The sequence below is a fragment of the Paralichthys olivaceus genome, chromosome 4 (assembly GCF_024713975.1).
Source record: "Paralichthys olivaceus isolate ysfri-2021 chromosome 4, ASM2471397v2, whole genome shotgun sequence".
Taxonomy (NCBI): domain Eukaryota; kingdom Metazoa; phylum Chordata; class Actinopteri; order Pleuronectiformes; family Paralichthyidae; genus Paralichthys; species Paralichthys olivaceus.
This window is the reverse complement of record NC_091096.1, coordinates 5,006,274-5,032,634: the sequence shown is the minus strand read 5'-3', so window position 1 is coordinate 5,032,634 and position 26,361 is coordinate 5,006,274. Positions and strand designations below refer to the sequence as shown.

Genomic DNA, 26,361 nt, shown 5'->3' with positions numbered 1-26,361 from the left:
TTTCTTTCTTCCTCTTCTTCAGATGGCTCCCACAAACCTTCTTAAACATAAAATCACATTCCATCTTAAGAAATGTGAAATTATCATATATTTTTTTTTATCTGCTCTTGCAACTGTCAAGAGTTTTAATCAGTTTTCTAAAATGTTCATGCCTCTCCTTCTGAATTGAGGTATAGAGTATTATACCTCTGCAGTCACAGGGACTTATTATCCAGGTGATGTTTTTAAAAAGATGAAGGCCTCTCGGAGGTGAGTCATGACAAGAGAGGGAGGATCACATGAGGCAAGAGGAAGAGGAGGAAGCCCGGGTTGATGGAGACTTGGTGGGGGCGGGGCAGCAGCGTGCAGCTCAGTCAAACACAGCGTCTGCTCCAACATTCGATGAGTCTCAGCACTGATGCCTGGAAAACAAAACACTGTAGTGAAGACAGAGACAGAGTCTACGTTTCATCATGTCAAAGCTTTGTTTTGAGACCTTACTGTGTTGGGACCAGTGTCTCCAGACGTGCAGGTATTCTGTGTCGTGTTCCAGCTCAGACACTGTGAGAAATTGTGACAGAAATTCAGAAATTTAACAGTGGCAACTTCAACGTCAATCAGTAAAGCACAAACCTCCGTCAAGGTCCAACAGTCCAATTAAATCAAATCAGGCTGCATCAAGAGATAAGCTTTCCAACCTGGAAACACGTGTTCAGACAGTTGATCCAGTGCAGCCACTGACTGGTTCTGCTGCGATGTGATGGGCCCCATGTTGGGCCCCATGTTGGGCACCACTGTGGTGGAGTCAAACCAACAACTTTAAACTCAAACATAAATCAATCACAAATCAGCCCATCTTCTGTCATGTAGGAACAGTCTCCATGGCAACATCTCTTCTGTGATTGTGTCCCCCCCCACCGTGACCCTCAATGAGGATATGGAACATTTGTAGTCATAGAAGGTGCCACTCATTAAAAGTAATGATGCACTTCTTCACTGAGCTGTAAACTACTGTTGTTGTGTCTGTGGTGGAAAACTGTGTCAGTAAGAATAAACTAAAGCTGTCAGATTGATGACTTGATTGATGTTTTCTGTTCATTTGAAGAATATTAAAGAACCTGATGCTTATTTTCTTCCACTCTCATACCTGAACAATAAATGTGAAGCTGCAGTCAGCCGCTAATTATCTATTCCAGTATAAAGACTATAGGAACATGTCTAATGCTCACTGATTAGTTTCTCATATTTCATTGTTATCCCACAGTTTATTAGTTGTTTCACAAAGTGCTATGTTCCTGTTTTACACTTACATTGTTGTACTGATTAAACAAAACTCACATTTTCCTACATTTCATTAAGGTAACAATAAATTTAAGCTTCCTGTTCTCCAGAAATAAACCATTCTGAGGGTTTTATCTTTTGTGCATTTGTCCCACCTGCTTGGTTTAACATTCACTTTTCTCCAGCAGTCTAGTTTTCCTCTGAATCATTATTGAAGTCACTCATAAGTGAAGTGAAGCTCCCTCACTGACACCTCTGCACCCTGATTATGACCTGCATCACTTAAAGTCTCCACCCAGCAGCCTGTGAATAAAATGGGCCTGATGAGCGGTAAGTTATAACAACGGTTACCACAGACTTCTGCTCGGGGATAGTGCACATCAGTTTTCATGTCACGATTGCGTCCAATATTCTGACTCATGAGTTTCCATGGTCAGACCACATCCTTTGACTTAAACACATAAAGACGAGTGTGAGAACTGAGGTGGGCTTCAGTGCATCTTACCATCACATCCAAGAGAGAAAGAAGAAATGTTCTGCCTGAGGGACTTCACTGGTTTCTTCTCCTGCATGGTCCTCCTCATTGTCCACTCAAGTGAGTACAGTATTTTGATTTAAATATTTCAGCTACTAGTGAGTTGTTGATCTACTTTTTCTATTTTTTGTTAATTGCATCATCTGAATTTTGGTTTTAGGTCATGGCTCTGAGATTATCGATGGGACAGAAGTGACGCCCCACTCGCTGCCGTATATGGCTCTGCTTCAGACAACCGAACCAGTCTGTGGAGGGATACTGATCGATCCATCATGGGTCCTGACTGCTGCCCACTGTGGAGGGTGTGTTACCATAACTATTACTTTTCAGAACATGCACAAACAATAATCTTTATTTTCAATGGACAGTGTAAAAAAACATTATGTACTGTTTAAAATCTAAGACATTTTGTGAAAAAAAAAGAAAAATATTGGTGAACACATTTTGCTCTGAATGCATAGACTAATAATGACTTAATCACAGTTACTTTATCATACTGTACGCACATGATCACTGTAATACGATCAATGTAATGAGGCATAGATACAGCCTCCTTCTTTTAGAAAGACCAAACCAAAGGAAATATTTCATCGTCCAACTTTCACTGTGGATATATATATATATATATATATATATATATATATATATATATATGTAATATAATATATTATTATATATGTATACATATATATTCTGTTTACCTTGTATATATTACTTTATTTGTATTTCCTTGCACTTATAAGTATCACATGTTTACTTATTATCACTTTACTGATGTCTATTTTTGACTGTCCACTTTGCTGCTGTCCTTGTTGTGGGACTAAGAAAGGATTATCTTATTGTATTTTAAAAACTTTAAATATCCGTGTGCAAAGCAATTATGTAACACTGTAATACTATAATACTGTGTTTTTGCTCTTGCAGTATTAAGACTGTGTTGCTGGGGGTGCACTCCATCAAGGCAGATGAAAAGAATTCCAGGCAGCTCATAAAGGTTAAGAAGCATTTTGCTCATCCCTGCTATGACCCAGATGAAATGGTCAATGACATCATGTTGCTCAAGGTAAGATAACATTACAGCATCAATGATGAAGCATAGATGGAACAATCAGCCAATATATGTGAAGATAGTCAGCATTATTACATATTTTTCTTTTTTTATTTCAGCTTGGCAAAAGATCTGTGAAGGAAACCAAGACGGTGAAGTGTCTTAAGTTGGGTAATGTCATCAAAGACCCGCCAGCTGGCACCAGCTGTATGGTGGCAGGATGGGGCTACACAAACAACACAGTTCAGAAAATGTCAGACGTCTTGATGTCCGCCAAAGTGACGGTGGTCGACAGAGGGACGTGTAACTCCCGTCAATATTACAACAGCAAACCTGTGATCACCAGTGGCATGATATGTGCTGGTTCGGATGGGAAAAAGAACACTGCCACCTGTGCGGTAAGTAACAGTGAATTTTTGTTTGCAGGGATTTAACTGCCGTCCCTCCTATCAGTGTCTGGACAGCCTTTAAGTGATTGTGATTTTCTCTGTAGGGGGATTCAGGAGGTCCACTGATGTGCAACGGGGTACTAGCCGGAGTCACTTCTTTCGGACCTAAGATTTGTGGCCAGAATAAAAACCCTCCAGTGTTCACGTATCTCTCAGAGAAACAACTCAGCTGGATCAAAAAGACAATGAAGAAGTCTGATATTTAATGAACACCCACTGTGAAGGATTTTATATTTGCAACCATGTTAATCAATTCTATCTGGGGCTTTTTTTTGTGTGTGATACGAGAGAGATTTCTGCTTCTGCTGCAATAAAACAGGCCAAGTTGATATTATTCTTCAATCTGAACTGAACAGACACTTGTTTATCATGAAAGCAAATCTCCAAAGGGACATTGTTGAGTCCTTCAACCAGACTGATGTCAACAAGACACATTCACCACTTTTCTGAATGAAGATACTAGATTGAACCTGAGGCTTCAGCTCAAGTCTTGTGGAAAGATTTTGTCACAAAGGTGGATTCTGGGCCATGTTGTATTATCTCATCATCACTGATCCATGTTCTTATACAGTTCTTCTATCACGCCAACATGTTCTCTCGTCATAAAGGCAGAGGCAGAAATAAAGAAGGAACATTGTTTGTCTCAGCTCAGCTTTTCTTTCTCTCAGCTGACTCTTGTAACATTTCAGCTCATTCCCAGCATCGTGTATTTTCTGGTTTCACGGTCGTAAGATCAGTGTTCAAATAAAAACATTTTCTGTGCTGTGTTTTCTTTCTTCCTCTTCTTCAGATGGCTCCCACAAACCTTCTTAAACATAAAAGCACATTCCATCTTAAGAAATATGAAAATATCATGTAAACTTTTTTATCTGCTCTTGCAACTGTCAAGAGTTTTAATCAGTTTTCTAAAATGTTCATGCCTCTCCTTCTGAATTGAGGTATAGAGTATTATACCTCAGCAGTCACAGGGACTTATTATCCAGGTGATGTTTTTAAAAAGATGAAGGTCTCTCAGAGGTGAGTCATGACAAGAGAGGGAGGATCACATGAGGCAAGAGGAAGAGGAGGAAGCCCGGGTTGATGGAGACTTGGGGGGGTGTGGGTGGGGGGGTCTGGACATTTTATTAGGTCATATTATGTCCAGAACCTTTCATTTATTAGCTGTTGTAATTAACGTCGTCCCCCCACCATTATTTTCTCATTAATATATTTAAAAATGCCTTGTGTCACTTTTAGAAACAGGGGAAACTCACCTCCTCCACCTTAAGGGACTGTAGGGCGATACCCGTTGTCCCCAGTAGGTGGCAAAATAGACTTTGCAATGTGAGTGAGTGGCGTGGTAATCCTGGCAAACAAGGAAGTCAACTCAACCTTCATGTAGATGTGGCCAAGGTCAGCCTTAGTTCAGCTTTCAAATCAATAATAGACGTAATCGGTTTCATTCAACATGTGAATAAACCCACTCACTGTCTGAATCACACTCTCGATCTTGTTCTGACATATGGCGTAGACATTGAAAATGTAATAATATTTCAACAGAACCCTCTTCTGTCCGACCATTTTTCAATTACATTTGAATTTACAATCACTAATTACACCGATTCTGGACAGAAATTCTATTATAGTTGGTGTTTATCTGATAAAACTGTGAATAAATTTAAAGAACTGCTTCCTTGTACACTTACCTCTCAGCCATGTGTCAGTACAATACAGGAAAGTTATCTAAACTTTACCCCCACACTAGTTGATAACTTAGCTAATAGTACAGCAGCTTCATTAAAAACAATCCTTGATGCTGTCGCCACTCTAAAAAAGAAGAAGGCAAATCAGAGGAGATCAGCTCCGTGGTATAAATCTCAGACACGTGTTCTAAAACAGATATCAAGGAAACTAGGGAGGAAGTGGCGTTCCACCAATAAACATGTCTTTCACCTAGCCTGGAAGGATAGCTTGATACATTACAAGAAAGCACTTAGAAATGCCAGAACCTCTTATTATTCATTATTAATAGAAGAAAATAAGAACAACCCCAGGTCCTCTTCAGCTCTGTAGCCAGACTGACAGACAGTCAGACCTCTACTGACACATCTATTCCTCTAACCCTGAGAAGCAATGATTTCATGAGCTTCTTTACAAATAAAATTATAACCATCTGGGATAAAATCCACCACCTCCTCCCAATGAATAGCACATACATACATACATTGTCTGGTCCTGAAACCATAGAACCAGATTTATTTTTGAACCAATTTTCTTCTATTGATCTTCCTGAACTGACCTTATTAGTTTCATTAGTTTCATCTATGTCACCATAGATCATAAGATCCTGTTACAGAGACTCGAACAACATATAGGGATCAGAGGAACTGCACTAGACTGGTTCAAATCATATTTATAAGATAGATTTCAATTTGTTAACGTCAACAATGACCCCTCCATGCACATTCAAGTTAGTCATGGAGCTCCACAAGGTTCTGTCCTTGGACTGATATTCTTCTCCCTATATATGCTCCCCTCCCCACTACCATTGTTACGCAGATGACACCCAGCTGTACATTTCTATGAAGCATGATGAATCAAATCAATTAGTTCAACTTCAGGAATGTCTCAGAACATCAAGGCCTGGATGACCCAAAACTTCTTACTTCTAAATTCAGACAGAACTGAGGTGATTGTAATTGGCCCTAAACATCTTAGAGAATCACTGTCTGAACAGATAGTCACCTTGGATGGTGTCAGCTTGGCCTCCAGCTCACCTGCGAGGAACCTTGGAGTTATGTTTGACCAGGACATGTCATTTGACCAACACATAAAACAAGTCTCTAGGACAGCTTTCTTCCACCTGTGCAATATTAAACTTAAAACGTTCCTTTTTGATAAAGCCTACAGTTAGTTCTGGATCAGGTGAGTCCTGAACCACCACTTAGTTATTCTGCTATAGGTCTAGACTGCTGGGGGAACTCCCATCATGCACTGAGCGCCTCTCCACTTCTCTCTGTCTCTCTGCCCCCCCCACATTCATTCATTTATTTATTATAATACATGTCAATGACTATTTCACTTTGTACTCTGAAAGTCTCTCTCTCTCTTTTTCTCTCTCATTTCAGATATCTCTCAGGACAACAAGTTTTACCATTATTGCTATGAGTAATAACAATATCTCAGTAATTAATTATAATATGAATTGTGCCTGTTATCATTGATAATTAATAGTCTCTACACCGTTGTTCACATTTTAACTAGTCAGATCTGATACCTAATGGCGCTCAAGTGTCCCCGGTCTTTCCCCGTGTTGGGCCCCATGTTGAGTGCCACTTCGGCAGAATCAAACAAAAAACAATAAACTCAAAAGATAAATCAATCATAAATCAGCCCATCTTCTGTCATGTAGGAAAAGTTTCCATGTCAACATCTCTTCTGTGACTGTGCCCCCCCCCCCACGGTGACCCTCAACATGTCTAATGCTCACTGGTTAGTTTCTCATATTTGATTGTTATCCCACTGTTTATTAATTGTTTCACAAAGTGCTATGTTCCTGTTTTACACTTACATTGTTGTACTGATTAAACAAAACTCACATGTTCCTACATTTCATTAAGGTAACAATAAATTATAGCCTCCTGTTCTCCAGAAATAAACCATTCTGAGGGTTTTATCTTTTGTGCATTTGTCCCACCTGCTTGCTTTCACATTCACTTTTCTCCAGCGGTCTAGTTTTCTGCTGAATCGTCATTAAAGTCACTCATAAGTGAAGTGAAGCTCCCTCACTTTCTCCTCTGCAGGTGAGTGGACAATGAGGAGGACCATGCAGGAGAAGAAACCAGTGAAGTCCCTCAGGCAGAACATTTCTTCTTTCTCTCTTGGATGTGATGGTAAGATGCACTGAAGCCCACCTCAGTTCTCACACTCGTCTTTATGTGTTTAAGTCAAAGGATGTGGTCTGACCATGGAAACTCATAAGTCAGAATATTGGACGCAATCGTGACATGAAAACTGATGTGCACTATCCCCGAGCAGAAGTCTGTGGTAACCGTTGTTATAACTTACCGCTCATCAGGCCCATTTTATTCACAGGCTGCTGGGTGGAGACTTTAAGTGATGCAGGTCATAATCAGGGTGCAGAGGTGTCAGTGAGGGAGCTTCACTTCACTTATGAGTGACTTTATTAATGATTCAGAGGAAAACTAGACTGCTGGAGAAAAGTGAATGTTAAACCAAGCAGGTGGGACAAATGCACAAAAGATATAACCCTCTCATCAAATATGAGAAACTAATCAGTGAGCATTAGACATGTTCCTATAGTCTTTATACTGGAATAGATAATTAGCGGCTGACTGCAGCTTCACATTTATTGTTCAGGTATGAGAGTGGAAGAAAATAAGCATCAGGTTCTTTAATATTCTTCAAATGAACAGAAAACATCAATCAAGTCATCAATCTGACAGCTTTAGTTTATTCTTACTGACACAGTTTTCCACCACAGACACAACAACAGTAGTTTACAGCTCAGTGAAGAAGTGCATCATTACTTTTAATGAGTGGCACCTTCTATGACTACAAATGTTCCATATCCTCATTGAGGGTCACGGTGGGGGGGGCACAATCACAGAAGAGACATTGCCATGGAGACGCCACTGTGGTGGAATCAAACCAACAACTATAAACTCAAACATAAATCAGCCCATCTTCTGTCATGTAGGAACAGTCTCCATGGCAACATCTCTTCTGTGAGTGTGCCCCCCCCACCGTGACCCTCAATTAAAAGTAATGATGCACTTCTTCACTGAGCTGTAAACTACTGTTGTTGTGTGTGTATTTGTTTGTGTCTGTGGTGGAAAACTGTGTCAGTAAGAATAAACTAAAGCTGTCAGATTGATGACTTGATTGATGTTTTCTGTTCATTTGAAGAATATTAAAGAACTTGATGCTTATTTTCTTCCACTCTCATACCTGAACAATTAATGTGAAGCTGCAGTCAGCCGCTAATTATCTATTCCAGTATAAAGACTATAGGAACATGTCTAATGCTCACTGGTTAGTTTCTCATATTTCATTGTTATCCCACAGTTTATTAGTTGTTTCACAAAGTGCTATGTTCCTGTTTTACACTTACATTGTTGTACTGATTAAACAAAACTCACATTTTCCTACATTTCATTGAGGTAACTCCTGCTTGGTTTCACATTCACTTTTCTCCAGCAGTCTAGTTTTCCTCTGAATCGTCATTAAAGTCACTCATAAGTGAAGTGAAGCTCCCTCACTGACACCTCTGCACCCTGATTATGACCTGCATCACTTAAAGTCTCCAGCCAGCAGCCTGTAAAAAAATGGGCCTGATGAGCGGTAAATGATAACAACGGTTACCACAGACTTCTGCTCGGGGATAGTGCACATCAGTTTTCATGTCACGATTGCGTCCAATATTCTGACTCATGAGTTTCCATGGTCAGACCACATCCTTTGACTTAAACACATAAAGACGAGTGTGAGAACTGAGGTGGGCTTCAGTGCATCTTACCATCACATCCAAGAGAGAAAGAAGAAATGTTCTGCCTGAGGGACTTCACTGGTTTCTTCTCCTGCATGGTCCTCCTCATTGTCCACTCAAGTGAGTACAGTATTTTGATTTAAATATTTCAGCTACTAGTGAGTTGTTGATCTACTTTTTCTATTTTCTGTTAAATGTATCGTCTGAATTTTGGTTGTAGGTCATGGCTCTGAGATTATCGGTGGGACAGAAGTGACGCCCCACTCGCTGCCGTACATGGCTCTGCTTCAGACAACCAAACCAGTCTGTGGAGGGATACTGATCGATCCATCATGGGTCCTGACTGCTGCCCACTGTAAAGGGTGTGTTACCATAACTATTACTTTTCAGAACATGCACAAACAATAATCTTTGTTTTCAATGGACAGTGTAAAAAAACATTATGTACTGTTTAAAATCTAAGACATTTTGTGAAAAAAAAAGAAAAATATTGGTGAACACATTTTGCTCTGAATGCATAAACTAATAATGACTTAATCACAGTTACTTTATCATACTGTACGCACATGATCACTGTAATACGATCAATGTAATGAGGCATAGATACAGCCTCCTTCTTTTAGAAAGACCAAACCAAAGGAAATATTTCATCGTCCAACTTTCACTGTGGATATATATGTAATATAATATATTATTAAAAATGTATACATATATTCTGTTTACCTTGTATATATTAGTTTATTTGTATTTCCTTGCACTTATAAGTATCACATGTTTACTTATTATCACTTTACTGATGTCTATTTTTGACTGTCCACTTTGCTGCTGTCCTTGTTGTGGGACTAAGAAAGGATTATCTTATTGTATCTTAAAAAACCTTAAATATCCGTGTACAAAGCAATTATGTAACACTGTAATACTATAATACTGTGTTTTTGCTCTTGCAGTATTAAGACGGTGTTGCTGGGGGTGCACTCCATCAAGGCAGGTGAAAAGAATTCCAGGCAGCTCGTAAAGGTTGAGAAGCATTTTGCTCATCCCTGCTATGACCCAGATGAAAAGGTCAATGACATCATGTTGCTCAAGGTAAGATAACATTACAGCATCAATGATGAAGCATAGATGGAACAATCAGCCAATATATGTGAAGATAGTCAGCATTATTACATATTCTTCTTTTTTTATTTCAGCTTGGCAAAAGATCTGTGAAGGAAACCAAGACGGTGAAGTGTCTTAAGTTGGGTAATGCCATCAAAGACCCGCCAGCTGGCACCAGCTGTATTGTGGCAGGATGGGGCTACACAAACAACAAAGTTAAGAAAATGTCAGACGTCTTGATGTCCACCAATGTGACGGTGGTCGCCAGAGAGAAGTGCAACTCTGCTGAATATTACAACAGCAAACCTGTGATCACCAGTGGCATGATATGTGCTGGTTCAGATGGGAAAAAGAACACTGACACCTGTGGGGTACGTAACAGTGAATGTTTGTTTGCAGGGATTTAACTGCCGTCCCTCCTATCAGTGTCTGGACAGCCTTTAAGTGATTGTGATTTTCTCTGTAGGGGGATTCAGGAGGTCCACTGATGTGCAACGGGGTACTAGCCGGAGTCACTTCTTTCGGACACAAGATTTGTGGCCTGATTAAAAAGCCTGGAGTGTTCACGTATCTCTCAGTGAAACAACTCAGCTGGATCAAGAAGACAATGAAGAAGTCTGATATTTAATGAACACCCACTGTGAAGGATTTTGTATTTGCAACCATGTTAATCAATTCTATCTGGGGCTTTTTTTTGTGTGTGATACGAGAGAGATTTCTGCTTCTGCTGCAATAAAACAGGCCAAGTTGATATTATTCTTCAATCTGAACTGAACAGACACTTGTTTATCATGAAAGCAAATCTCCAAAGGGACATTGTTGAGTCCTTCAACCAGACTGATGTCAACAAGACACATTCACCACTTTTCTGAATGAAGATACTAGATTGAACCTGAGGCTTCAGCTCAAGTCTTGTGGAAAGATTTTGTCACAAAGGTGGATTCTGGGCCATGTTGTATTATCTCATCATCACTGATCCATGTTCTTATACAGTTCTTCTATCATTCAGATGGCTCCCACAAACCTTCTTAAACATAAAATCACATTCCATCTTAAGAAATGTGAAATTATCATATATATTTTTTTATCTGCTCTTGCAACTGTCAAGAGTTTTAATCAGTTTTCTAAAATGTTCATGCCTCTCCTTCTGAATTGAGGTATAGAGTATTATACCTCTGCAGTCACAGGGACTTATTATCCAGGTGATGTTTTTAAAAAGATGAAGGTCTCTCGGAGGTGAGTCATGACAAGAGAGGGAGGATCACATGAGGCGAGAGGAAGAGGAGGAAGCCCGGGTTGATGGAGACAGGGGGGGCAGCAGCGTGCAGCTCAGTCAAACACAGCGTCTGCTCCAACATTCGATGAGTCTCAGCACTGATGCCTGGAAAACAAAACACTGTAGTGAAGACAGAGACAGAGTTTACGTTTCATCATGTCAAAGCTTTGTTTTGAGACCTTACTGTGTTGTGACCAGTGTCTCCAGACGTGCAGGTATTCTGTGTTGTGTTCCAGCTCAGACACTGTGAGAAATTATGAATGAAATTCAGAAATTTAACAGTGGCAACTTCAACGTCAATCAGTAGAGCACAAACCTCCGTCAAGGTCCAACAGTCCAATTAAATCAAATCAGGCTGCACCTAATTTTACAATCTTACAGTCTGTTGTAAATATGCCTGATTCTTCTTCTTTATCAAGATCCATTAATTATTTTTGGGGAAATCTGTAAAAACTGGAACCTGGATCTGTTGTTGATCTTGTTCTCAACCTTGCCAAAACTCCAATGGTTCTTTTTTTCACTTCCTTCCACCAAGTTATTGTGCTATAGTTTGATGCTTTTTCTGCCAAAGGACTTTATGGGTGTGAGCACTATTTATCATGACAACAGTGTGTCCAGGATTCACAAAATGCTCAAATGTTTGAATGGATCAAAATGTACCTTTAGGAACCATCTAATATCTTTATATGAAAAAGTTTTTCCCCTCAGATTTCAACTTGCATACAAAATGTCATTCATCAAATCCCATTTAAAATTAGCTCATTTAAAATTATTAAACTTATTAAAATGATCAAAGAAGAAGAAAATTGAAAGCAGGAAACGATTAACGAAAAACTCTGCTCTTACCTTTGGAGTGCTCCATCAGAAGGTGTTTTAAATCTCTGAGAGCGTGGGTGAGGTTGTCCAGTCGATGCTGCAGGTGGATGTTTTCTTCTTTCAGAGTGTGAATGGTGTCGTGGAGCTCAAACGCTGAGCTGCAGTGTGACAACACAGAAATCAACCAGAACACCACAGTGACCTGCGAGTTGGAGACCATTGTAGTGGTACCTGCACAAGAGTTCATTAAAACCTTTGCTGCTGCTGCTGCTGCTGCAGGTCACAGTCCAGTTAAATCTTTCTGTAACTCCACAATGTTTCACACTCAGGTGGGACAATGTTATTCAGAAGCTATTTCTGTTTGTGTGTCAGAATTGATTCGGGGATCAGTAGATAAATGGGAGCCCGCTGACCACTCTAAAGAATCAATTGTTCTGTTTGGTATTGCCAGAGCCCACATTAAGAGAAACACAGAGAATTGTTGGAGTTACTTTGCTCCACAGTCAGAAAGGAAATCTTACCATAACATTTTCTCGGTTATATTTAAGGACTCAACCTTTATATGTTTTGATTTGACACATAAAATAGAACTTAATTGAATATTCAAGATTCAAGATTCAAAGATTTTATTGTCAAATACACACGAGAACACACGTTTCCCTGTGAATTTAAATTATTGTGCTGTCCTTTCTGGAATACCAGCTGACCAAAACTTACATTAAAATACAATATTTACATAAAATACAAATAGGATATGAACATATTTAAAAGTAAGGCAAAAACAAGGCAAATAAGGTGAATAAGGTGAGGATTGTGCAAAACTGAGCTGTGCAAACTGAACATTAACAGTGAAAAATAATAAGTAATAAAATAAAATGTATACAATATAAATGTACACAGTACAAATTGAATATGACCCTAATAACCGCTTACCTTTTAAATAAATACAAATTATGAAATGATGAATTAAAATAATATTTAGTTGAAGTGACATTTTAATCGTGATAAAATGGATGGAATAAATTAAATAAAATAGTTTTTTTTATTTCGTTTTTTTTTTTTTTTTTTTGTTCAAAGCGGAAGTGCTCGGGCAGACGTCAACATTATCATCCGGGTTGACTTCCGGTCACAGGAGATCGAAGATGGCGACTCACATGTCGAGGTGTAGATCCTGGAGTCGTGTCCAGAGGTAAGAGCGTGTTTAAACTCATCTCTGCGAAGTGTCACCGGACTCTTTTCAACACGGTGAAAACGACGGTGTGTGTGTGTTCAGTGTCACGACTCCACGGGCCGATCGCTTTAGTTTAGCTCGCTCGGTTAGCACGATGCTAACAGGCTGAGCTAACGTTGCATCAGGAGTTGATGGAGTCTGACAACGGGAGGAAACCGTCCGTCGCTGTGCTGAATGACAGTGTAGAAGACAGATGGACGTTTCCGAGATCTGGTTGTTCGTTTATTGTTGTTCTCTGTCGTTCAGCTGCTCTCTGGTGATGACGGTGAAAAGATTTAACAACTTTATAAACAGCCAATTAAAAGCAAAGTCATCGAACTCAACACTGTTATTGCTGCTTTATGTGAAATCACATTTGTGAAGAAGTCGAATACCTTCAGTTGCCCGGTGTCGTTTCCCTCCACTCTTCTAAATGTCACCAACAGCTGTGAAGGTTAAAAAGGTTCGTCTCTTTAAAACCTTATTGAGAGAGATGATACTGATTTAACTTGAATACGAGCTGCTTTAAAATCAGTTCACCTCATTCATATCTATTATTGTGAGCTGAAGATCAAAACAGCACCCTGTGTGGACACAAAACAACAACTGAACTTTACAACCTTCGTGATGGGAGCATTACCTTGGTGTGTTGATAAACTGACAACTGTGTGTAGCTGCTGTACAGTTTCTTCTTTTTAAATGTTCCATTCATTTGATTTTAAAAAAGCTAGACAGGACAAACTGGTTTGACTCAAATTTACCAGCAGGTAATATATCTGTGAGATCAGGAGTCATTTCCTGTGTGAACTATGGCAGAAGTTAAATACTGTTTTATGGCTGACACTGTTGGAACGCACTACTTTTATTCTTCTCAATTAATCAACTCATCCTTTGGTCGAAAGTAATGTGGAAAATATCAGAGAAGTCGACAAAAAATAAAGTATTCATATTTGAGAAGCAGAATCTAGAATTTTTTGTACCTCTTTTCTTTAAAATAAACTCAGGGCTGGAAAGTGTTGGAAAAGAAGAAACCACTCAGCTCAGCAGTGCAATAGTTCAATTAGAGCTTACTATAAATAAAGTCAAATACAAAACTAAAACTCTTTCAGGGGTGAAGTGTGACTTTAGTTGCAAATGAAGTAACGACTTTAACTGTATGGAGTGTGTGTTTATAGTTATTGCTCCGTATGTATATCAGTTGTTTCACGTTTTTTTCCAAAACAGGCAGGAAAACAGATGTGCAGAGGATTGTGAGTCATTCTAAAACAAACACAACCTTTACTCAAGAGCAAACATCAGTCTTTAAATTCCATAGAAATTCACGACGTGACATTCATTGTGATAATTAACTTTTTTAGGAACCTTTTTTTTTTTTGCTATGTTTTTCTCCAAATTGTCCACCCCATTCAATTCAGTTTATTGATTATCTATAGAGCAGCTGTTAATTATTTTAACATTTATCAATTAATCGTTATAGCTTTGTACTGTTTCCACTACATCCTGAGGTTGTAGAGAGGATTTGAAGATGATTTCTTTGTTGTACTTGAAGGTTTGGGATCGCGGCTTACAGAGAGTACAGCAGTGGCGGCAGATACTCGAATATTTCCCTCTCCACGCCGCTGCCTGGGATCCCCAAGCCGGTGTTTGCGTCCGTGGATGGTCAGGAGAAATACGAGACCAAGATCACTACTCTAGAAAATGGCCTCAAAGTTGCTTCACAAAACAAGTTTGGTCAATTTTGCACAGTTGGAAGTAAGTTGCAGGATTCATATGATAATTTTAATTGTTTGTTCAGGATCTGGCTGAAGTGAATTAATTGTGGATTATTTTTCTCTCTTAGTTTTAGTAAACTCGGGATCCAGGTATGAAGCAAAATACCCAAGTGGAATAGCACATTTCTTAGAGAAACTAGCCTTTTCTGTAAGTATTTCCACTTTTTCGATTCAGCTTGTTTTTTATCAAATGTTAATTCCATTAAATTTTTATGCTGATTGTCAAAGTTAAAGTTAAAGATTGGTTGGGGGTGGCATAAAATAATCGTTGATAATCATAATCGAGGTAAAAGTTTGAAATAATAATTGGGATATTGATTTGAAGTCACATGGCCCAGCCTCACTCAAAATATTTTTTTCCTTTGGCAAAGAAAATAAAAGGTGTTCATCTTACATCATCCACGGTTTGTTTTATCCTTAAAGTCTACAGCTCAGTATGGGAGCAAAGATGAAATCCTGCTGACGCTGGAAAAGCACGGAGGGATATGTGACTGCCAAACATCAAGGTATGAAATCTTACATCAGTGTTGTAAAATCTAACATTTGTATATTTATTTAGTAGAAGCTTGTTATTTCCTCCGTTATTAGTAACGCAGCTCTTCCTTTCATTTTCCTGTGCAGAGATACAACCATGTATGCAGTGTCTGCTGAAGTGAAGGGTCTGGATACAGTGGTTAGTCTTCTCTCTGATGCTGTACTACAGCCTCGCCTACTGGGTAAGTCAAGTAACTCCCGTGTGTGTGTGTGTGTGATTGAAGAAGTGCAAGCTAAATAACTCAACAACACATGGATGGATTTATACCAAACTTGGTGGAATTATTACTTGGGATAGTATCTCCAAATGTTATTCTATTGGAGCTGATAGGTCAAAGGTCAACATCGAGGTTGACAAGAAAAAGAAAGAAAAATATTGTATTAAATTTTGTATTGAGAAGTGAAAGTTTTCATGGTATCAGTATCAACTACTACATTTTCAGTATCATGACATCCCTAATTACAGTTTAAAAAAGTCAGCGTTGCCTGATTGGGGTTTATACAGGCTGTGCAGGGTCTGCATCACCCCTCCAATGCTCTTCTTGAGAGACTGGCCATCGAGAATGTGCGACGTGTCTAAACCAGTGTTTTGTTGAAAGTGAAATGTGTTGGTTCCATGCAGACGATGAGATTGAGATGACCAGAATGGTGGTACGCTTTGAGTTAGAAGACCTAAACATGAGGCCGGACCCTGAACCTTTACTCACCGAGATGATCCACGCTGTGAGTCACACATGACTAGTTCTGACCCTACGACACTACCTCTCTGTTAAAATAGTAAAAATAGTTAAAAAGTAAAACCCCAAACTTGTCACTTGACCTGACTCTTTGCCGTTTGTTTCCAGGCCGCATATCGAGGCAACACGGTCGGACTGCCACGCTTCTGTCCTGCAGATAACGTGGAGAAGATCGACAGGAAAATGCTTCACAGTTACCTGAGTAACTACTACTGCCCCGAGCGGATGGTGTTGGCTGGAGTCGGCATCGAGCACGAGCAGCTGGTTGAATGTGCCAGGAAGTACCTGCTGGATGTGAGGCCAGTGTGGGGAACGAGCAGCGTGTCCAACGTAGACCTGTCCGTAGCACAGTACACGGGGGGCATCGTCAAGGTGATTCATCGGTTTTATTATTAACACGTTTGTACCAGATTTGGGCCCAAACGTCTCTTCAGGTGAAAAGTTTGCATCTTTTAAAAAGTGGAAAAGGCAAAAAAAAACATCTGTTACAGATTCACAATAACAGAAGAACAACAGCCATAAGAAAAATCCTGGTTCTAAGGCTTTAAATCTGAAAAGACGATGGATGGAATTAGATTTAACTGTATTTAGTGATACAGTTGAATCACATCTCTTTCTAACCTGTTAGATGGAGAAGGATATGTCAGACGTGAGCCTCGGCCCCACCCCGATCCCAGAACTCACCCACATCATGATCGGCCTGGAGAGCTGCTCCTTCCTGGTGGGTGTTTGTGTTGCTTGCCTTCAGTCAGTTGTGTGATGTCTGTTAGCTACAAGTTCTCAAAAAACGCTTCTTGTTTTTCCCTTCACAGGAGGAAGACTTCATCCCGTTCGCAGTGCTCAACATGATGATGGGAGGAGGAGGCTCCTTTTCTGCAGGAGGACCCGGTAAAGGCATGTTCACCCGCCTCTACCTGAACGTGCTCAACAGGTGAACATCTCTGTGCATTTGTGTCTCAGCCTTTGCTTCACAAAAACAACTCCAGACAACAGGTTTTATTCGTTGTCACTCATTTGACTTATCTGTTGAAGGCATCATTGGATGTACAACGCCACATCCTACCATCACAGCTATGAGGACAGCGGCCTGCTGTGTATCCATGCTAGTTCAGACCCCAGACAGGTTGGTACTGACCCCAGACACCAGCAGAGTGTCTTCCAGTCCTTAATGCTACTAGCCTAGCATATAATGTACACACACACACACACACACACATACACATACACATTAATACTGGTATTGAATGTGTTGGATTAGTGGAAATGTGGCTCATATGTTAATTTGTTTGTCAGGTGCGGGAAATGGTGGAAATAATAACCAGAGAGTTCATTCAAATGGCTGGAAACGCAGGAGAGGTAACTTTCATCACAGGGAAACTCAAGTACAGAGTTTGTGATATAACTTTGGTCACTTGATCAAAAAGTAATTAAACATTTTGTCTGTCCAGATGGAGCTAGGAAGAGCCAAGACTCAGCTCAAGTCCATGTTGATGATGAACCTGGAGTCACGGCCGGTTATTTTTGAGGACGTTGGACGCCAGGTTCTTTCCACGGGAAAGAGAAAACTGCCACATGAACTGTGTGACCTAATAAGTGAGTCCTGAGAAAAGTCTATTGACTGGGAAAGTGGCTCTGAATTATTCTCATTCATTCTTATTTCATTTGTCTTATTAATTTCCAGGCAACGTGACAGCCAGCGACATTAAGAGAGTGACCACTAAGATGCTGCGTAGTAAACCCGCAGTAGCAGCTCTGGGAGACCTGACGGAGCTGCCCTCGTATGAACACATCCAGGCCGCCCTGTCCAGCAAAGACGGACGTCTGCCCCGCATGTATCGTCTCTTCCGATAGACTCACCTCCCACCACCACCACCACCACCACGCAGCCCGTGTGAACTGGCAAACATCCCTGTAAATAAACTGAACTGGAAGATCAAGCAAGTGTTCCCTCCTAACACAGAGCTCTGCACAGCTCACCCAGGGAGGGGGGGGCTAATCCTCGGGGCTCTCAAGTGAACCTTTGACTGGATTTTAAAGAGAAGGTACATTTTACTCAGATGTAGTCTACATACGGTTGGAGTGTATGTATTTATTGTTTGGTGGGCATGAAGCCACGCGTCAATATTTACTGAGGGTTTGCAGGAGTTGGGTTTTAAAGGGACAATGCCCCGCCCCCCACGGGCAAAGTTGAGTATTCATTTCCTGTTTAAAAAAAACCCCTCAGTATAGATGTTTAGTTTTTACAGAGAAATCAGCAGCGAGACGAGAGAAAGGAGGGTGGGTAACATCCGCAAAACTGTCTATGCTGTTACTTTTTATTGAGCCATTGGATTTTTCAGTTTTCGGACGTTCTGCTCTTAAAATTCTTTTCAGACCTTTTTATTTTTCGAGCAGGTATTAAAGAAACTGAAAAAACTCACTATTTATACAAAAGCACTTCACAATCTCTCTTTACAGGCTCAGGAGACGCAATGCAATGGTTAATCAAGATACTTGTGATAAAGACATTGCTGGCCAACTGTACATCTGTGGACTGAGGTCATGGTTTCTGTCACGTTTGTCTCAGACGCTCTGTAGAGAGACTGAAATCTACAGTGAAACCTTCTGTTTTTTATGTTTCTTGTTTGTTAGTGTCCGTGTAGATTTCAATAAACTTAACGGGCATAAAACAAAGGCATCGTTTGACGGTAAATTATTTTGGACAGGAGTGGGTGGTTTACTTTCTGAGACGTCTCCACTGCTTCAACATTTAAAATGTTTTATTGTTTTGGTTTGTATCCGAATACACCGACATGTATGTCACTTTTATTTCAGTGGCTTCTCACCAAAGCTGATATGTTAGATGTGACCTCTGTAAACCAAATATATTATTTTCTCTATGAAAAATAATATATTTTCTAAGCTCCAGCGTTGCAGTGTGATTTACGACGATTAAGCCGACAAACAAATCTGTTTTAAAATGTTTATTAACGCTGTGACATCACAGGTGAACATAGAAAAAGACAGAGGTCCTGAGGAAATGAAAACAAGACCTACAGGCACTTTTCGTGGAGCAGACTGCTCTGAATGATGGAAACAAGTTCATTAATGTAACATACAGTACATGGAGAGGTTACAGTAGATATGAGGTTACACAGCAGGCTGATGAGAGGTTAAGGCAATGAGTTAGAATCTGCTGTAAAGGATCACTTGGCCTGATAAGAGAAAAATGTGTTCCCGGCAATAACGTTAATTAAATAAAATCCTCCGTCTATTTGACAGGAAGTGAGTTCCTTAAAAATAAAACATCAAATACACTTTATCGTCCTGAAATTCAACAGTACCATGTAACGACGTCATCACTTGAGTGCTCGCTGATTTTGTGCCATTTGACTTGATGAGGGAAATAATGGAACAGCTCCCTTCTTCAATCAGACTGTATCTCAACTTTAAAAGAGAAAGTCCACCGGTGTGATTCGAGGTGCACCTAAATGTTCACTGTACTTTTGTGTGATTCCCTAAGTCGCGAGGCATTTCAACAACAATGTCAAATTCAGACAAAAACGTTAACACTGCGTTTCATGATGCTTTTTAAATACATATAAAAATAATTAGAAAATGAAATGCAGTTACGTCAGCTCACACTGCAGCGTGTGACTGAAGACTGAAGAGTAAAGCGACGGATAAATAAAAGCCAGACTGCTGCTGTGTCCGCAAACATCTGCCTGCCTGACTGACCTCACGGTCCCTGCCCTCAAGGACAGCCAGACATTCCCTTAGACCAGCAGCACACACTCACTCACAAGAAGTTCTCCTGAATGCCCAACAGAGGGCGCAGTCTGCTCAGTTACCACAACCGCCACTTGGTTCTATGTAGTTAAAGTCCCACTCCGGGAGCTTATTCCCTCCCAAATCAAATCAACTCTGTTCCCCAAAATGAAATATTCAAAAGGTTTAATGTGAGAAATGCCTTAAAATGAGTCGAATACAACTCTACACCTTCCTCTCTTGTTTCGTGAGTAGGATCTGTGAAGGTGACGATAACGTGGCCTCCTGCTCCCCGTCTCCTCACCTCCTCAGCTCACCTGTAGTTGAGTCCTCTCCAGCTACAAGTTGACAGGAAGGGTTTCTTAGGTTTGTGACGTGTCAAAACCTCCATGAGGGTGTCACTGCCTGTACAGATGTACGGCCCTCTGAGGCAAGATGTGTTTTGTGAATTTGGGCTATACAATTAAAATATGTTTTGATTTGATGATCCGTTGTTTTCAGACTTGCATTTGTTCACTGTGGTGTTACAGAGGTTCATTTGTCTTCTGTCCAATAAAAAGGCACAAAGGGGACATGAAAACATGATTTTCACCGGAGCAGGACTTCAAGACAACTCTGGTTTCTTTTTGGTCCTTTACCACCTGTTTATGGAACAGTTGGATCTGGTCTGGTCCAGAGAATCCACTTTAAAGGTCTAAGAGATGGCGCAGATGGTGCTGCTACCTTGGTTCTTCATGGCTTCCCTCCTCTTCAGCTCTCTGTTGATCCTCCTCCGAATGCCCTCCAAGTACAAGCCTCGGTCGAACTGTCCCGCTCCCAGGGGAATACTGACAAACAGAGGTAAATAGAGGTAAGCAGATATTATGAGGTCAGAATGAAGGAAATACAATGTTTTCATGAACCAGGTTTGAGGGGCAGAAGGTGATCCTGTAAAAAAGGCGAAGGCAGTGAAGCCACTAACACAGTTTGTGACTCACTTGTCTCTGCCTGGTCTTAGTTTGACCTGGAAGACACCGATGACGGGTCGATGGTCTGAGGTCTTGATGCTGGAGCAGTTGCTGTACTTGACCACCTTAATGTCGTCGGCCTGTCTGTTCCTGAACAGGATCCTGTCCTGTGAACACAAACAACAGAAAACTTAAACCCTGCTTAGATTCCAGATTCAGCTGCTGAACACTGAGTGATAAAAATTACTCTCCAGTGACGGTTTGACTCATTCTGGAGATTTTGTGACTAAATCAAAGGAGCAGAGAGATTTTCTTTTTTATTCTTACTGTGAATGAAGGCGTTCTCTGTTTAGAAGTTGTGTCGTAGACGTCGCAGCCGACGTCAAATTTGTACGTTGGGGGAAAGTGTATTTGTGCCTCTTGAAAGCCTTTAAAGATAGAACCTGGAGAAACAGAATCATACTCTCAGGGTGAGGATCAAATACAACTAAAACTATTTAGGACAAAACTTTTCACAGAAATTCAACCCTCCATGATTCATGCATACCCTCCTTCATCTCCTTAGAGAGCTGATCGTGCTCCAGCAGGGGGCCCATGTCGCCTCCTGTGGTGCGGTTCATGATGGTCTCCACTTCACCACGGTCCTTACACAGCCGGAAGTTAAAGTCTCCAAACCAGAAGACCTGGTCGAATCTTGTGGTGACGTCAGCTACAATTAAAAATGACACCCATTACAGAAGGTGAGTTCTCCTGAACACTGCAAAAATACTGCATCTCAATATGTTCAACAGTTACAACCAATCGTAGTCTTATAATATTGTTTAAGTTTACTACAGCAGCTGTAGAAGTCATCATGTTACACTTTGATTCTTCACATCCTTCATGACGGGGGGAACTTAAATGAGTCTTACACGGCGTGGAGCGGTAAGGGTTTGTGTCTGGAAGGCCTTTTGGAAGAGCTAGAGCCTCGATGATCTTGTTGTAATCGAGGATTCTCTCGTAAACTTTGGCGTCTCCAGCTGAAAGAGGAACAGAAGGATTCATTGGAAACACTCTGGAACCGCCACACCCCTCCTCCACTTCAGTAGAAATGTCCCCTCTACAGTCACGCCGACACTAGGCTCTGCTTCAGTCTACAGCCTCACTGACCTGAGAACGTTTTTACTCACAGGTAAAATGGGATGTGATGAAGAGGAAGGAAGTTCCAAAAAAAGTAAAGGCAATCCCCACAGCCCCTTTTGTCTTGATCTGAGAGATGATCCTGGTTGTGACTGTGGCGTGTTCCACTTCTGCGTCAGTCAACAGAATGAAGGTTAGTGACAAACCAGATGGATTCAAACACAAAAACCTGAGAAGGAATATGTCATACATTAAAATCCTTTTCCACCCAATAACAATGATGATGATGATCTGACATCTGAATTTATCTGTGGATTTAATGTGAAACCATCAAATTAAAAATAATATCATCTTACCAAAGTCTGATCTACGCAAAACTTATGAAAGCATGGATCAATATGGAGTTTGGAAAAAGACAATTCATTTTTCAATTAATCAGACTTTCTTTACCATTTCCCATGGATGTGATGTTCTCAAATGTCTCGTTATGTCCTGACAAATCTTAAAATATTCTGTTTACAATCACATATGAAACAAAATCAGCGAATACCCAAAATAAATATTCTTTTAAATTAATTACTACCATAATAGTTGCCAAATATTTCTGTAGATCAACTTATTGATAAACTGTTTCAGCTCTAGCTGAGATGAATCACCCGAAGCTGACGTTTATTTCCTGTTTTACGTGAAGGAGCACTGACCAGAGCAGAACCAGATGAGGTCTCTTCTGACGAATACAGTGAGATACAAAACGCCATGTGACGCTGCATACAGCATGACGTAGTAAGGTCCCAGGGTCTCCTGAAGTCGAGTCTCCCACTCCCTCCTGCACACACAGTCACACACACACACACCAAGTGTTGAGCTATGTTTACATCCCTGATAGAATAATCAATCATGACATAATGCACCAACAAAGCGTATCATACCTGTCGGGACAGCCCTCCTGAACCCCGATAATATAAAAGTCTTGTGCAAATTCAGAGTCTGTTGGAAGGAGGAGATCATCTAAGTTGACTGGAAGCCCCTGGAAGTGACAGAAACTCAGTTACATCTCAGTTGGTGCAGGAAGCGCGAACACTTTGCATGTTTCTTGGTCTGTGAGACGCTGCAGAGCCACGGTCTCCTCGCACCCTCTCTCCCTGCATGTTCCACGTGGCGACGTAAACGCCCACTCTCCTTTCAGGGAAGTAGCGGTCCAGCTCCTCAGCCCCGAGCAATGCACCGCTTCCCAGCACGCTGCCCTCCAGGAAACTTCTAGAAAATACAAGTTGGAAAGGACAGTTAGCACTTTTATGAGAAGCAAAACTGCAGCACGTTTGGGTTTAACTGATAACAAGTAACTCTTAATATACAAGATAAGAGAAGTGAAGACTGTGGTTTCTGATTTTATATCAATGGTATAAAAACAAACTTTTCCCCTCTGGGCTCTGAATGTGTAGCAAGACAATGAACCAAGACTCCTCCTCCTGTCAAAAACTGTGCTGAACAAGCATCTCTTCTGATCCCGTGTTAATCTCCCTCCTCACGTTCACGTTCCCCTTTTCTCTAAAAGATGTGAGCACTGCACACACGCGGAAAGAAATTAACAGTCTGTTGGTGTCGCTACAGCACCCGGTCCTAGAGCTCACCATCAGGAAAGATGCGCTGTGCTTAGTCAAACCGTCCAAGCAGAGGGGACTCCTGAATCTATAAAATCTCCCAGCGGATATAAGAGACTGTGTCTTAATTGTAAACAAGTATATGTGCATCGTAACTCTCCTTTGATGAGAATGATATTAAAGTCAGAGCTCACTGACAAACTGAGACAGACAAAGTTAACTGAAGTGTGCAAATCTGCATTGATTATACAAAGCTCATGGCGTCACTACCCTACGTCTAAATTAGAAGCTTAGGAACCTCGGCAGAAACCGGTTTCTAAAAATGCTCTGACATCAGAAAGAATAAGCTGTAAAAAAAAACCTGGCACATCCGGCCTGAAGAGGACTCCAACAAAATCCTCTCTGCGTTCTGCTACTGTACCTGTTCCTGACATCCTGAGGTCTGATGGGGCTGAGCACGCTGTACGTGGACCTCATGGAGTTGACAGAGGCACTATCCGACCCCATGTTCTCCAGAAGCCGGCTGTCGCTCAGGTTCCTGTGGAGTCTCTCCCCAAGCTTCTCTCTGGCCAGCACGGCATAATCCAAACAATCCCTGTCAATCCTATTAGCGGCCCTTAAAGTGGCTGACACAAAGCTCTTCTCCAGAGCGGGCAGCCGCCCCGTGGGTTGCACCGGGGACAGGCGCACCTTGGTGGACCGCGCCTGCTGGTCCGTGGGGTCGCTCTGCTGGCTGTGAGGCCTCCTCTCATAATCTGAGAGACTACTCCCTCGCTCTCGGAAGACTGGGGATCCTGTAGAAGTGGCAGACAGGGGTCTCGCACTGGAGTCCTGGTTCCTGACGGCTGCAGCGTTACTGACGATGAACCCACCTGGATTTGGTCCTGCTTGGTCCTCTTTAAGGGAGTCTGTGGAGGAGCCAGTCTCAGCCGGGTCACTCAGGCTCTCCTGGCTGTTTCTCAGCCTCCTGTTTCTCACTGTCTCCTCGACGGAGCCGCTCCTCTTTGACTTTGTCTGCTTGGGTAGTAAGGGCGGCCGAGGCTGGTATGGAATGAGCTCTCCCTCTTTGTTTCTAGCAGTGAGTTTAAGGGCATCATTTTGTTGCTTGACATCCACTAAGGGGCCTTTGAGTGGCCTGCTGTCATTGACAACTGAATCCTTTTTGTCGGGAGCTTCACTTTGCTGATGGACGCCGCCGTCCTCGCCATTCTCAGTCATCCTCTCGTCATGTCGCAGACCCGCTGTGGTCAGATGGTGAAACCTCTCTCATTGCTTGAGTGACACACACCTGCAGATATAAAGCAGAAAGGGATTCAGAAAAATGTTGTAATAAACGTATTAAGCCAAATATTCATCAGCTGGTTTGATGTTAGCTGAATTTAAACACAGTAGAAGACATTTTCATTTCACACACAGCTCAGGAGAATCTTAACTTAAAATAAAAATGTGTCAAATCAAAGACTAGCAAGTGATTCATTAGTTGTACAGTAATTTACATTATGCAAGTTTCAGTGCAGATTGAAGCACAACCACTGTAGTGAGACTTCAGATCTGGACTAGATTAACAGGGAGAACGTACAGACAGTTAAAATCACGGCTTCAGATTTGTGGGAAATCTATTAAAAACAAACAAAAAGAAAAGAAAGAACCAAAATTCAATGTCACTGCTTTGTTGTCCCTCATCCAGGACACCACACCTCCACGTGTCTAATGTGGACTAAATTCACTCAGAGAAGCTTAACACTGTTTAAAACACAATAAAATAAGAATCAGATTTTGAGACATCCACAGAAGCAGAATAAATAAATAAATGAAGAGGGGAAATGTTACAAGCTTTTAAAACCCCAGTTTCAAATAAAAGATTCTTTAGTCAAGTTCCCCTGAATTCAGATGCAACAAATCTGAAGTTCATTCTTGACGCTATTCTTCATTTTATTCATCAGCATGGAGCATTATAGAGACACTGCACTGACCTCCAACCACTAGCATTAGTTAGTTAGCAGTGATTGATCGATAGCAGTGGCAGCTAGCTAACGCTAACCCTCGTCCAACTACACAGAGACGCAGTGATTCGTGCTGAACTCGCCGTCGTTCATCCAACGAGTCACATTCAGACACCAGCTTCATTTAATCCGCTTTGATTCGGCGAGCCGCAACGCGACCACTTGGCAAAGCTATAAGAAGCGTTAGCAGAGCAGCAGCGGTGCAGCAGCTAGCTAGCTAGCTAGCTGAGCTAACGGAGGTTTGTACGGTTGTGTTGATCCACGGTCGACGTCGCGGTCTCCGGGTCGTGTTGTTGTTCACGCACCGAAGAGAAGCTGCCTCGTGTTCCCGCTGTCTGGTGTCGACGAGGCGAGTTTAGCAGAAGCGGCGCTGACTTCCTTAGCAACGTTTGACAACAAAGATTCAGTAACCAAGAGGAGACGGTCACACAGCCGAGGCTGCGTCCGGTGTCACAGCGCCACCGTGTGCGGTGAAAAGGAAACTGCAGGCAACTGCTCTTCTTCTTCTTCTGGGTCAAGGGAAAGAAGAAGGAATGATGGGGGAAGAAATAAAGAAAGAAAGGATCGGAAAAGGGATGGTGGAAAGAAGAGGGGGAGACAGGACGGAGGGAAAGAAGATTGGATAAGGAGAACAGATTGGTGCGGGGAAGGAAGAAGGAAGGATCGAGGGAAAGAAAGGTGGAGGAAGTGAAAAGGATGGTTGTAAGAACGGAGGGAGAAA

At 41.3% G+C, this 26,361-nt stretch overlaps 4 protein-coding genes and 2 long non-coding RNA genes across 10 annotated transcripts; 3 read left to right on the top strand and 3 right to left on the bottom strand.

Moving 5' to 3' along the window:
* Window positions 1–261: 261 nt before the first annotated feature.
* On the bottom strand, window positions 262–817 carry LOC138407443 (uncharacterized). Its single transcript, XR_011240849.1, has 3 exons — window positions 678–817; window positions 481–540; window positions 262–401 (listed from the first exon to the last, which is right to left on the bottom strand). It is a non-coding gene; the product is annotated as an uncharacterized lncRNA (long non-coding RNA).
* Window positions 818–1,483: 666 nt separating this feature from the next.
* On the top strand, window positions 1,484–4,054 carry LOC138407441 (granzyme A-like). 2 transcript variants are annotated; one of them, XM_069523398.1, is made up of 6 exons: window positions 1,484–1,590; window positions 1,698–1,855; window positions 1,956–2,097; window positions 2,720–2,858; window positions 2,963–3,241; window positions 3,337–4,054. In XM_069523398.1, exons 2-6 carry the CDS (start codon window positions 1,792–1,794, stop codon window positions 3,496–3,498), a joined length of 786 nt encoding a protein of 261 aa, XP_069379499.1. In that variant the 5' UTR covers window positions 1,484–1,590; window positions 1,698–1,791; the 3' UTR covers window positions 3,499–4,054. The 2 variants fall into 2 exon arrangements, with proteins under 2 accessions (XP_069379499.1, XP_069379498.1); XM_069523397.1 differs by lacking the exon at window positions 1,484–1,590 and having other exon boundaries at window positions 1,598–1,855.
* A 4,500-nt stretch (window positions 4,055–8,554) lies between these two features.
* On the top strand, window positions 8,555–10,642 carry LOC138407442 (granzyme A-like). The gene is made up of 5 exons (XM_069523399.1): window positions 8,555–8,900; window positions 9,001–9,142; window positions 9,728–9,866; window positions 9,971–10,249; window positions 10,345–10,642. The coding sequence occupies exons 1-5, from the start codon at window positions 8,837–8,839 to the stop codon at window positions 10,504–10,506; spliced, it is 786 nt and encodes a 261-aa protein (XP_069379500.1). The 5' UTR covers window positions 8,555–8,836; the 3' UTR covers window positions 10,507–10,642.
* Window positions 10,643–12,579: 1,937 nt separating this feature from the next.
* Window positions 12,580–13,689, bottom strand: LOC138407445 (uncharacterized). Its single transcript, XR_011240851.1, has 2 exons — window positions 13,576–13,689; window positions 12,580–13,454 (listed from the first exon to the last, which is right to left on the bottom strand). It is a non-coding gene; the product is annotated as an uncharacterized lncRNA (long non-coding RNA).
* On the top strand, window positions 13,037–18,896 carry pmpca (peptidase, mitochondrial processing subunit alpha). Its single transcript, XM_020099202.2, has 13 exons — window positions 13,037–13,159; window positions 14,730–14,932; window positions 15,021–15,100; window positions 15,376–15,458; window positions 15,574–15,668; window positions 16,109–16,209; window positions 16,332–16,595; window positions 16,852–16,944; window positions 17,036–17,154; window positions 17,256–17,346; window positions 17,517–17,579; window positions 17,672–17,816; window positions 17,905–18,896. The coding sequence occupies exons 1-13, from the start codon at window positions 13,113–13,115 to the stop codon at window positions 18,072–18,074; spliced, it is 1,554 nt and encodes a 517-aa protein (XP_019954761.1). The 5' UTR covers window positions 13,037–13,112; the 3' UTR covers window positions 18,075–18,896.
* A 275-nt stretch (window positions 18,897–19,171) lies between these two features.
* Window positions 19,172–26,081, bottom strand: inpp5e (inositol polyphosphate-5-phosphatase E). 4 transcript variants are annotated; one of them, XM_069523396.1, is made up of 11 exons: window positions 25,946–26,081; window positions 24,059–24,925; window positions 23,170–23,293; window positions 22,966–23,063; window positions 22,738–22,862; window positions 22,087–22,206; window positions 21,829–21,936; window positions 21,465–21,626; window positions 21,245–21,360; window positions 20,948–21,084; window positions 19,172–20,797 (listed from the first exon to the last, which is right to left on the bottom strand). In XM_069523396.1, exons 2-11 carry the CDS (start codon window positions 24,853–24,855, stop codon window positions 20,665–20,667), a joined length of 1,920 nt encoding a protein of 639 aa, XP_069379497.1. In that variant the 5' UTR covers window positions 24,856–24,925; window positions 25,946–26,081; the 3' UTR covers window positions 19,172–20,664. The 4 variants fall into 4 exon arrangements, with proteins under 4 accessions (XP_069379497.1, XP_019954760.2, XP_019954759.2 ...); XM_020099201.2 differs by having other exon boundaries at window positions 25,888–26,025; XM_020099200.2 differs by having other exon boundaries at window positions 25,724–26,009.
* Window positions 26,082–26,361: the final 280 nt, after the last annotated feature.

Excerpts from the sequence above, each read along its gene's own strand:
- pmpca (XM_020099202.2), top strand. The coding sequence starts at position 13,113 with ATGGCGACTCACATGTCGAGGTGTAGATCCTGGAGTCGTGTCCAGAG. Across the intron at positions 13,160-14,729 it reads TCCTGGAGTCGTGTCCAGAG|GTTTGGGATCGCGGCTTACA; the intron begins GTAAGAGCGTGT and ends TTGTACTTGAAG. Across the intron at positions 17,580-17,671 it reads TGGCTGGAAACGCAGGAGAG|ATGGAGCTAGGAAGAGCCAA; the intron begins GTAACTTTCATC and ends TTGTCTGTCCAG.
- LOC138407442 (XM_069523399.1), top strand. The coding sequence starts at position 8,837 with ATGTTCTGCCTGAGGGACTTCACTGGTTTCTTCTCCTGCATGGTCCTC. Across the intron at positions 9,867-9,970 it reads ATGACATCATGTTGCTCAAG|CTTGGCAAAAGATCTGTGAA; the intron begins GTAAGATAACAT and ends TTTTTATTTCAG. Across the intron at positions 10,250-10,344 it reads AGAACACTGACACCTGTGGG|GGGGATTCAGGAGGTCCACT; the intron begins GTACGTAACAGT and ends TTTTCTCTGTAG.
- inpp5e (XM_069523396.1), bottom strand. The coding sequence starts at position 24,855 with ATGACTGAGAATGGCGAGGACGGCGGCGTCCATCAGCAAAGTGAAGCT. Across the intron at positions 23,294-24,058 it reads CCTCAGGATGTCAGGAACAG|AAGTTTCCTGGAGGGCAGCG; the intron begins GTACAGTAGCAG and ends TGTATTTTCTAG. Across the intron at positions 21,085-21,244 it reads AGAGAACGCCTTCATTCACA|GACAGGATCCTGTTCAGGAA; the intron begins GTAAGAATAAAA and ends TTGTGTTCACAG.
- LOC138407441 (XM_069523398.1), top strand. The coding sequence starts at position 1,792 with ATGTTCTGCCTGAGGGACTTCACTGGTTTCTTCTCCTGCATGGTCCTC. Across the intron at positions 1,856-1,955 it reads CCTCCTCATTGTCCACTCAA|GTCATGGCTCTGAGATTATC; the intron begins GTGAGTACAGTA and ends TTTTGGTTTTAG. Across the intron at positions 2,859-2,962 it reads ATGACATCATGTTGCTCAAG|CTTGGCAAAAGATCTGTGAA; the intron begins GTAAGATAACAT and ends TTTTTATTTCAG.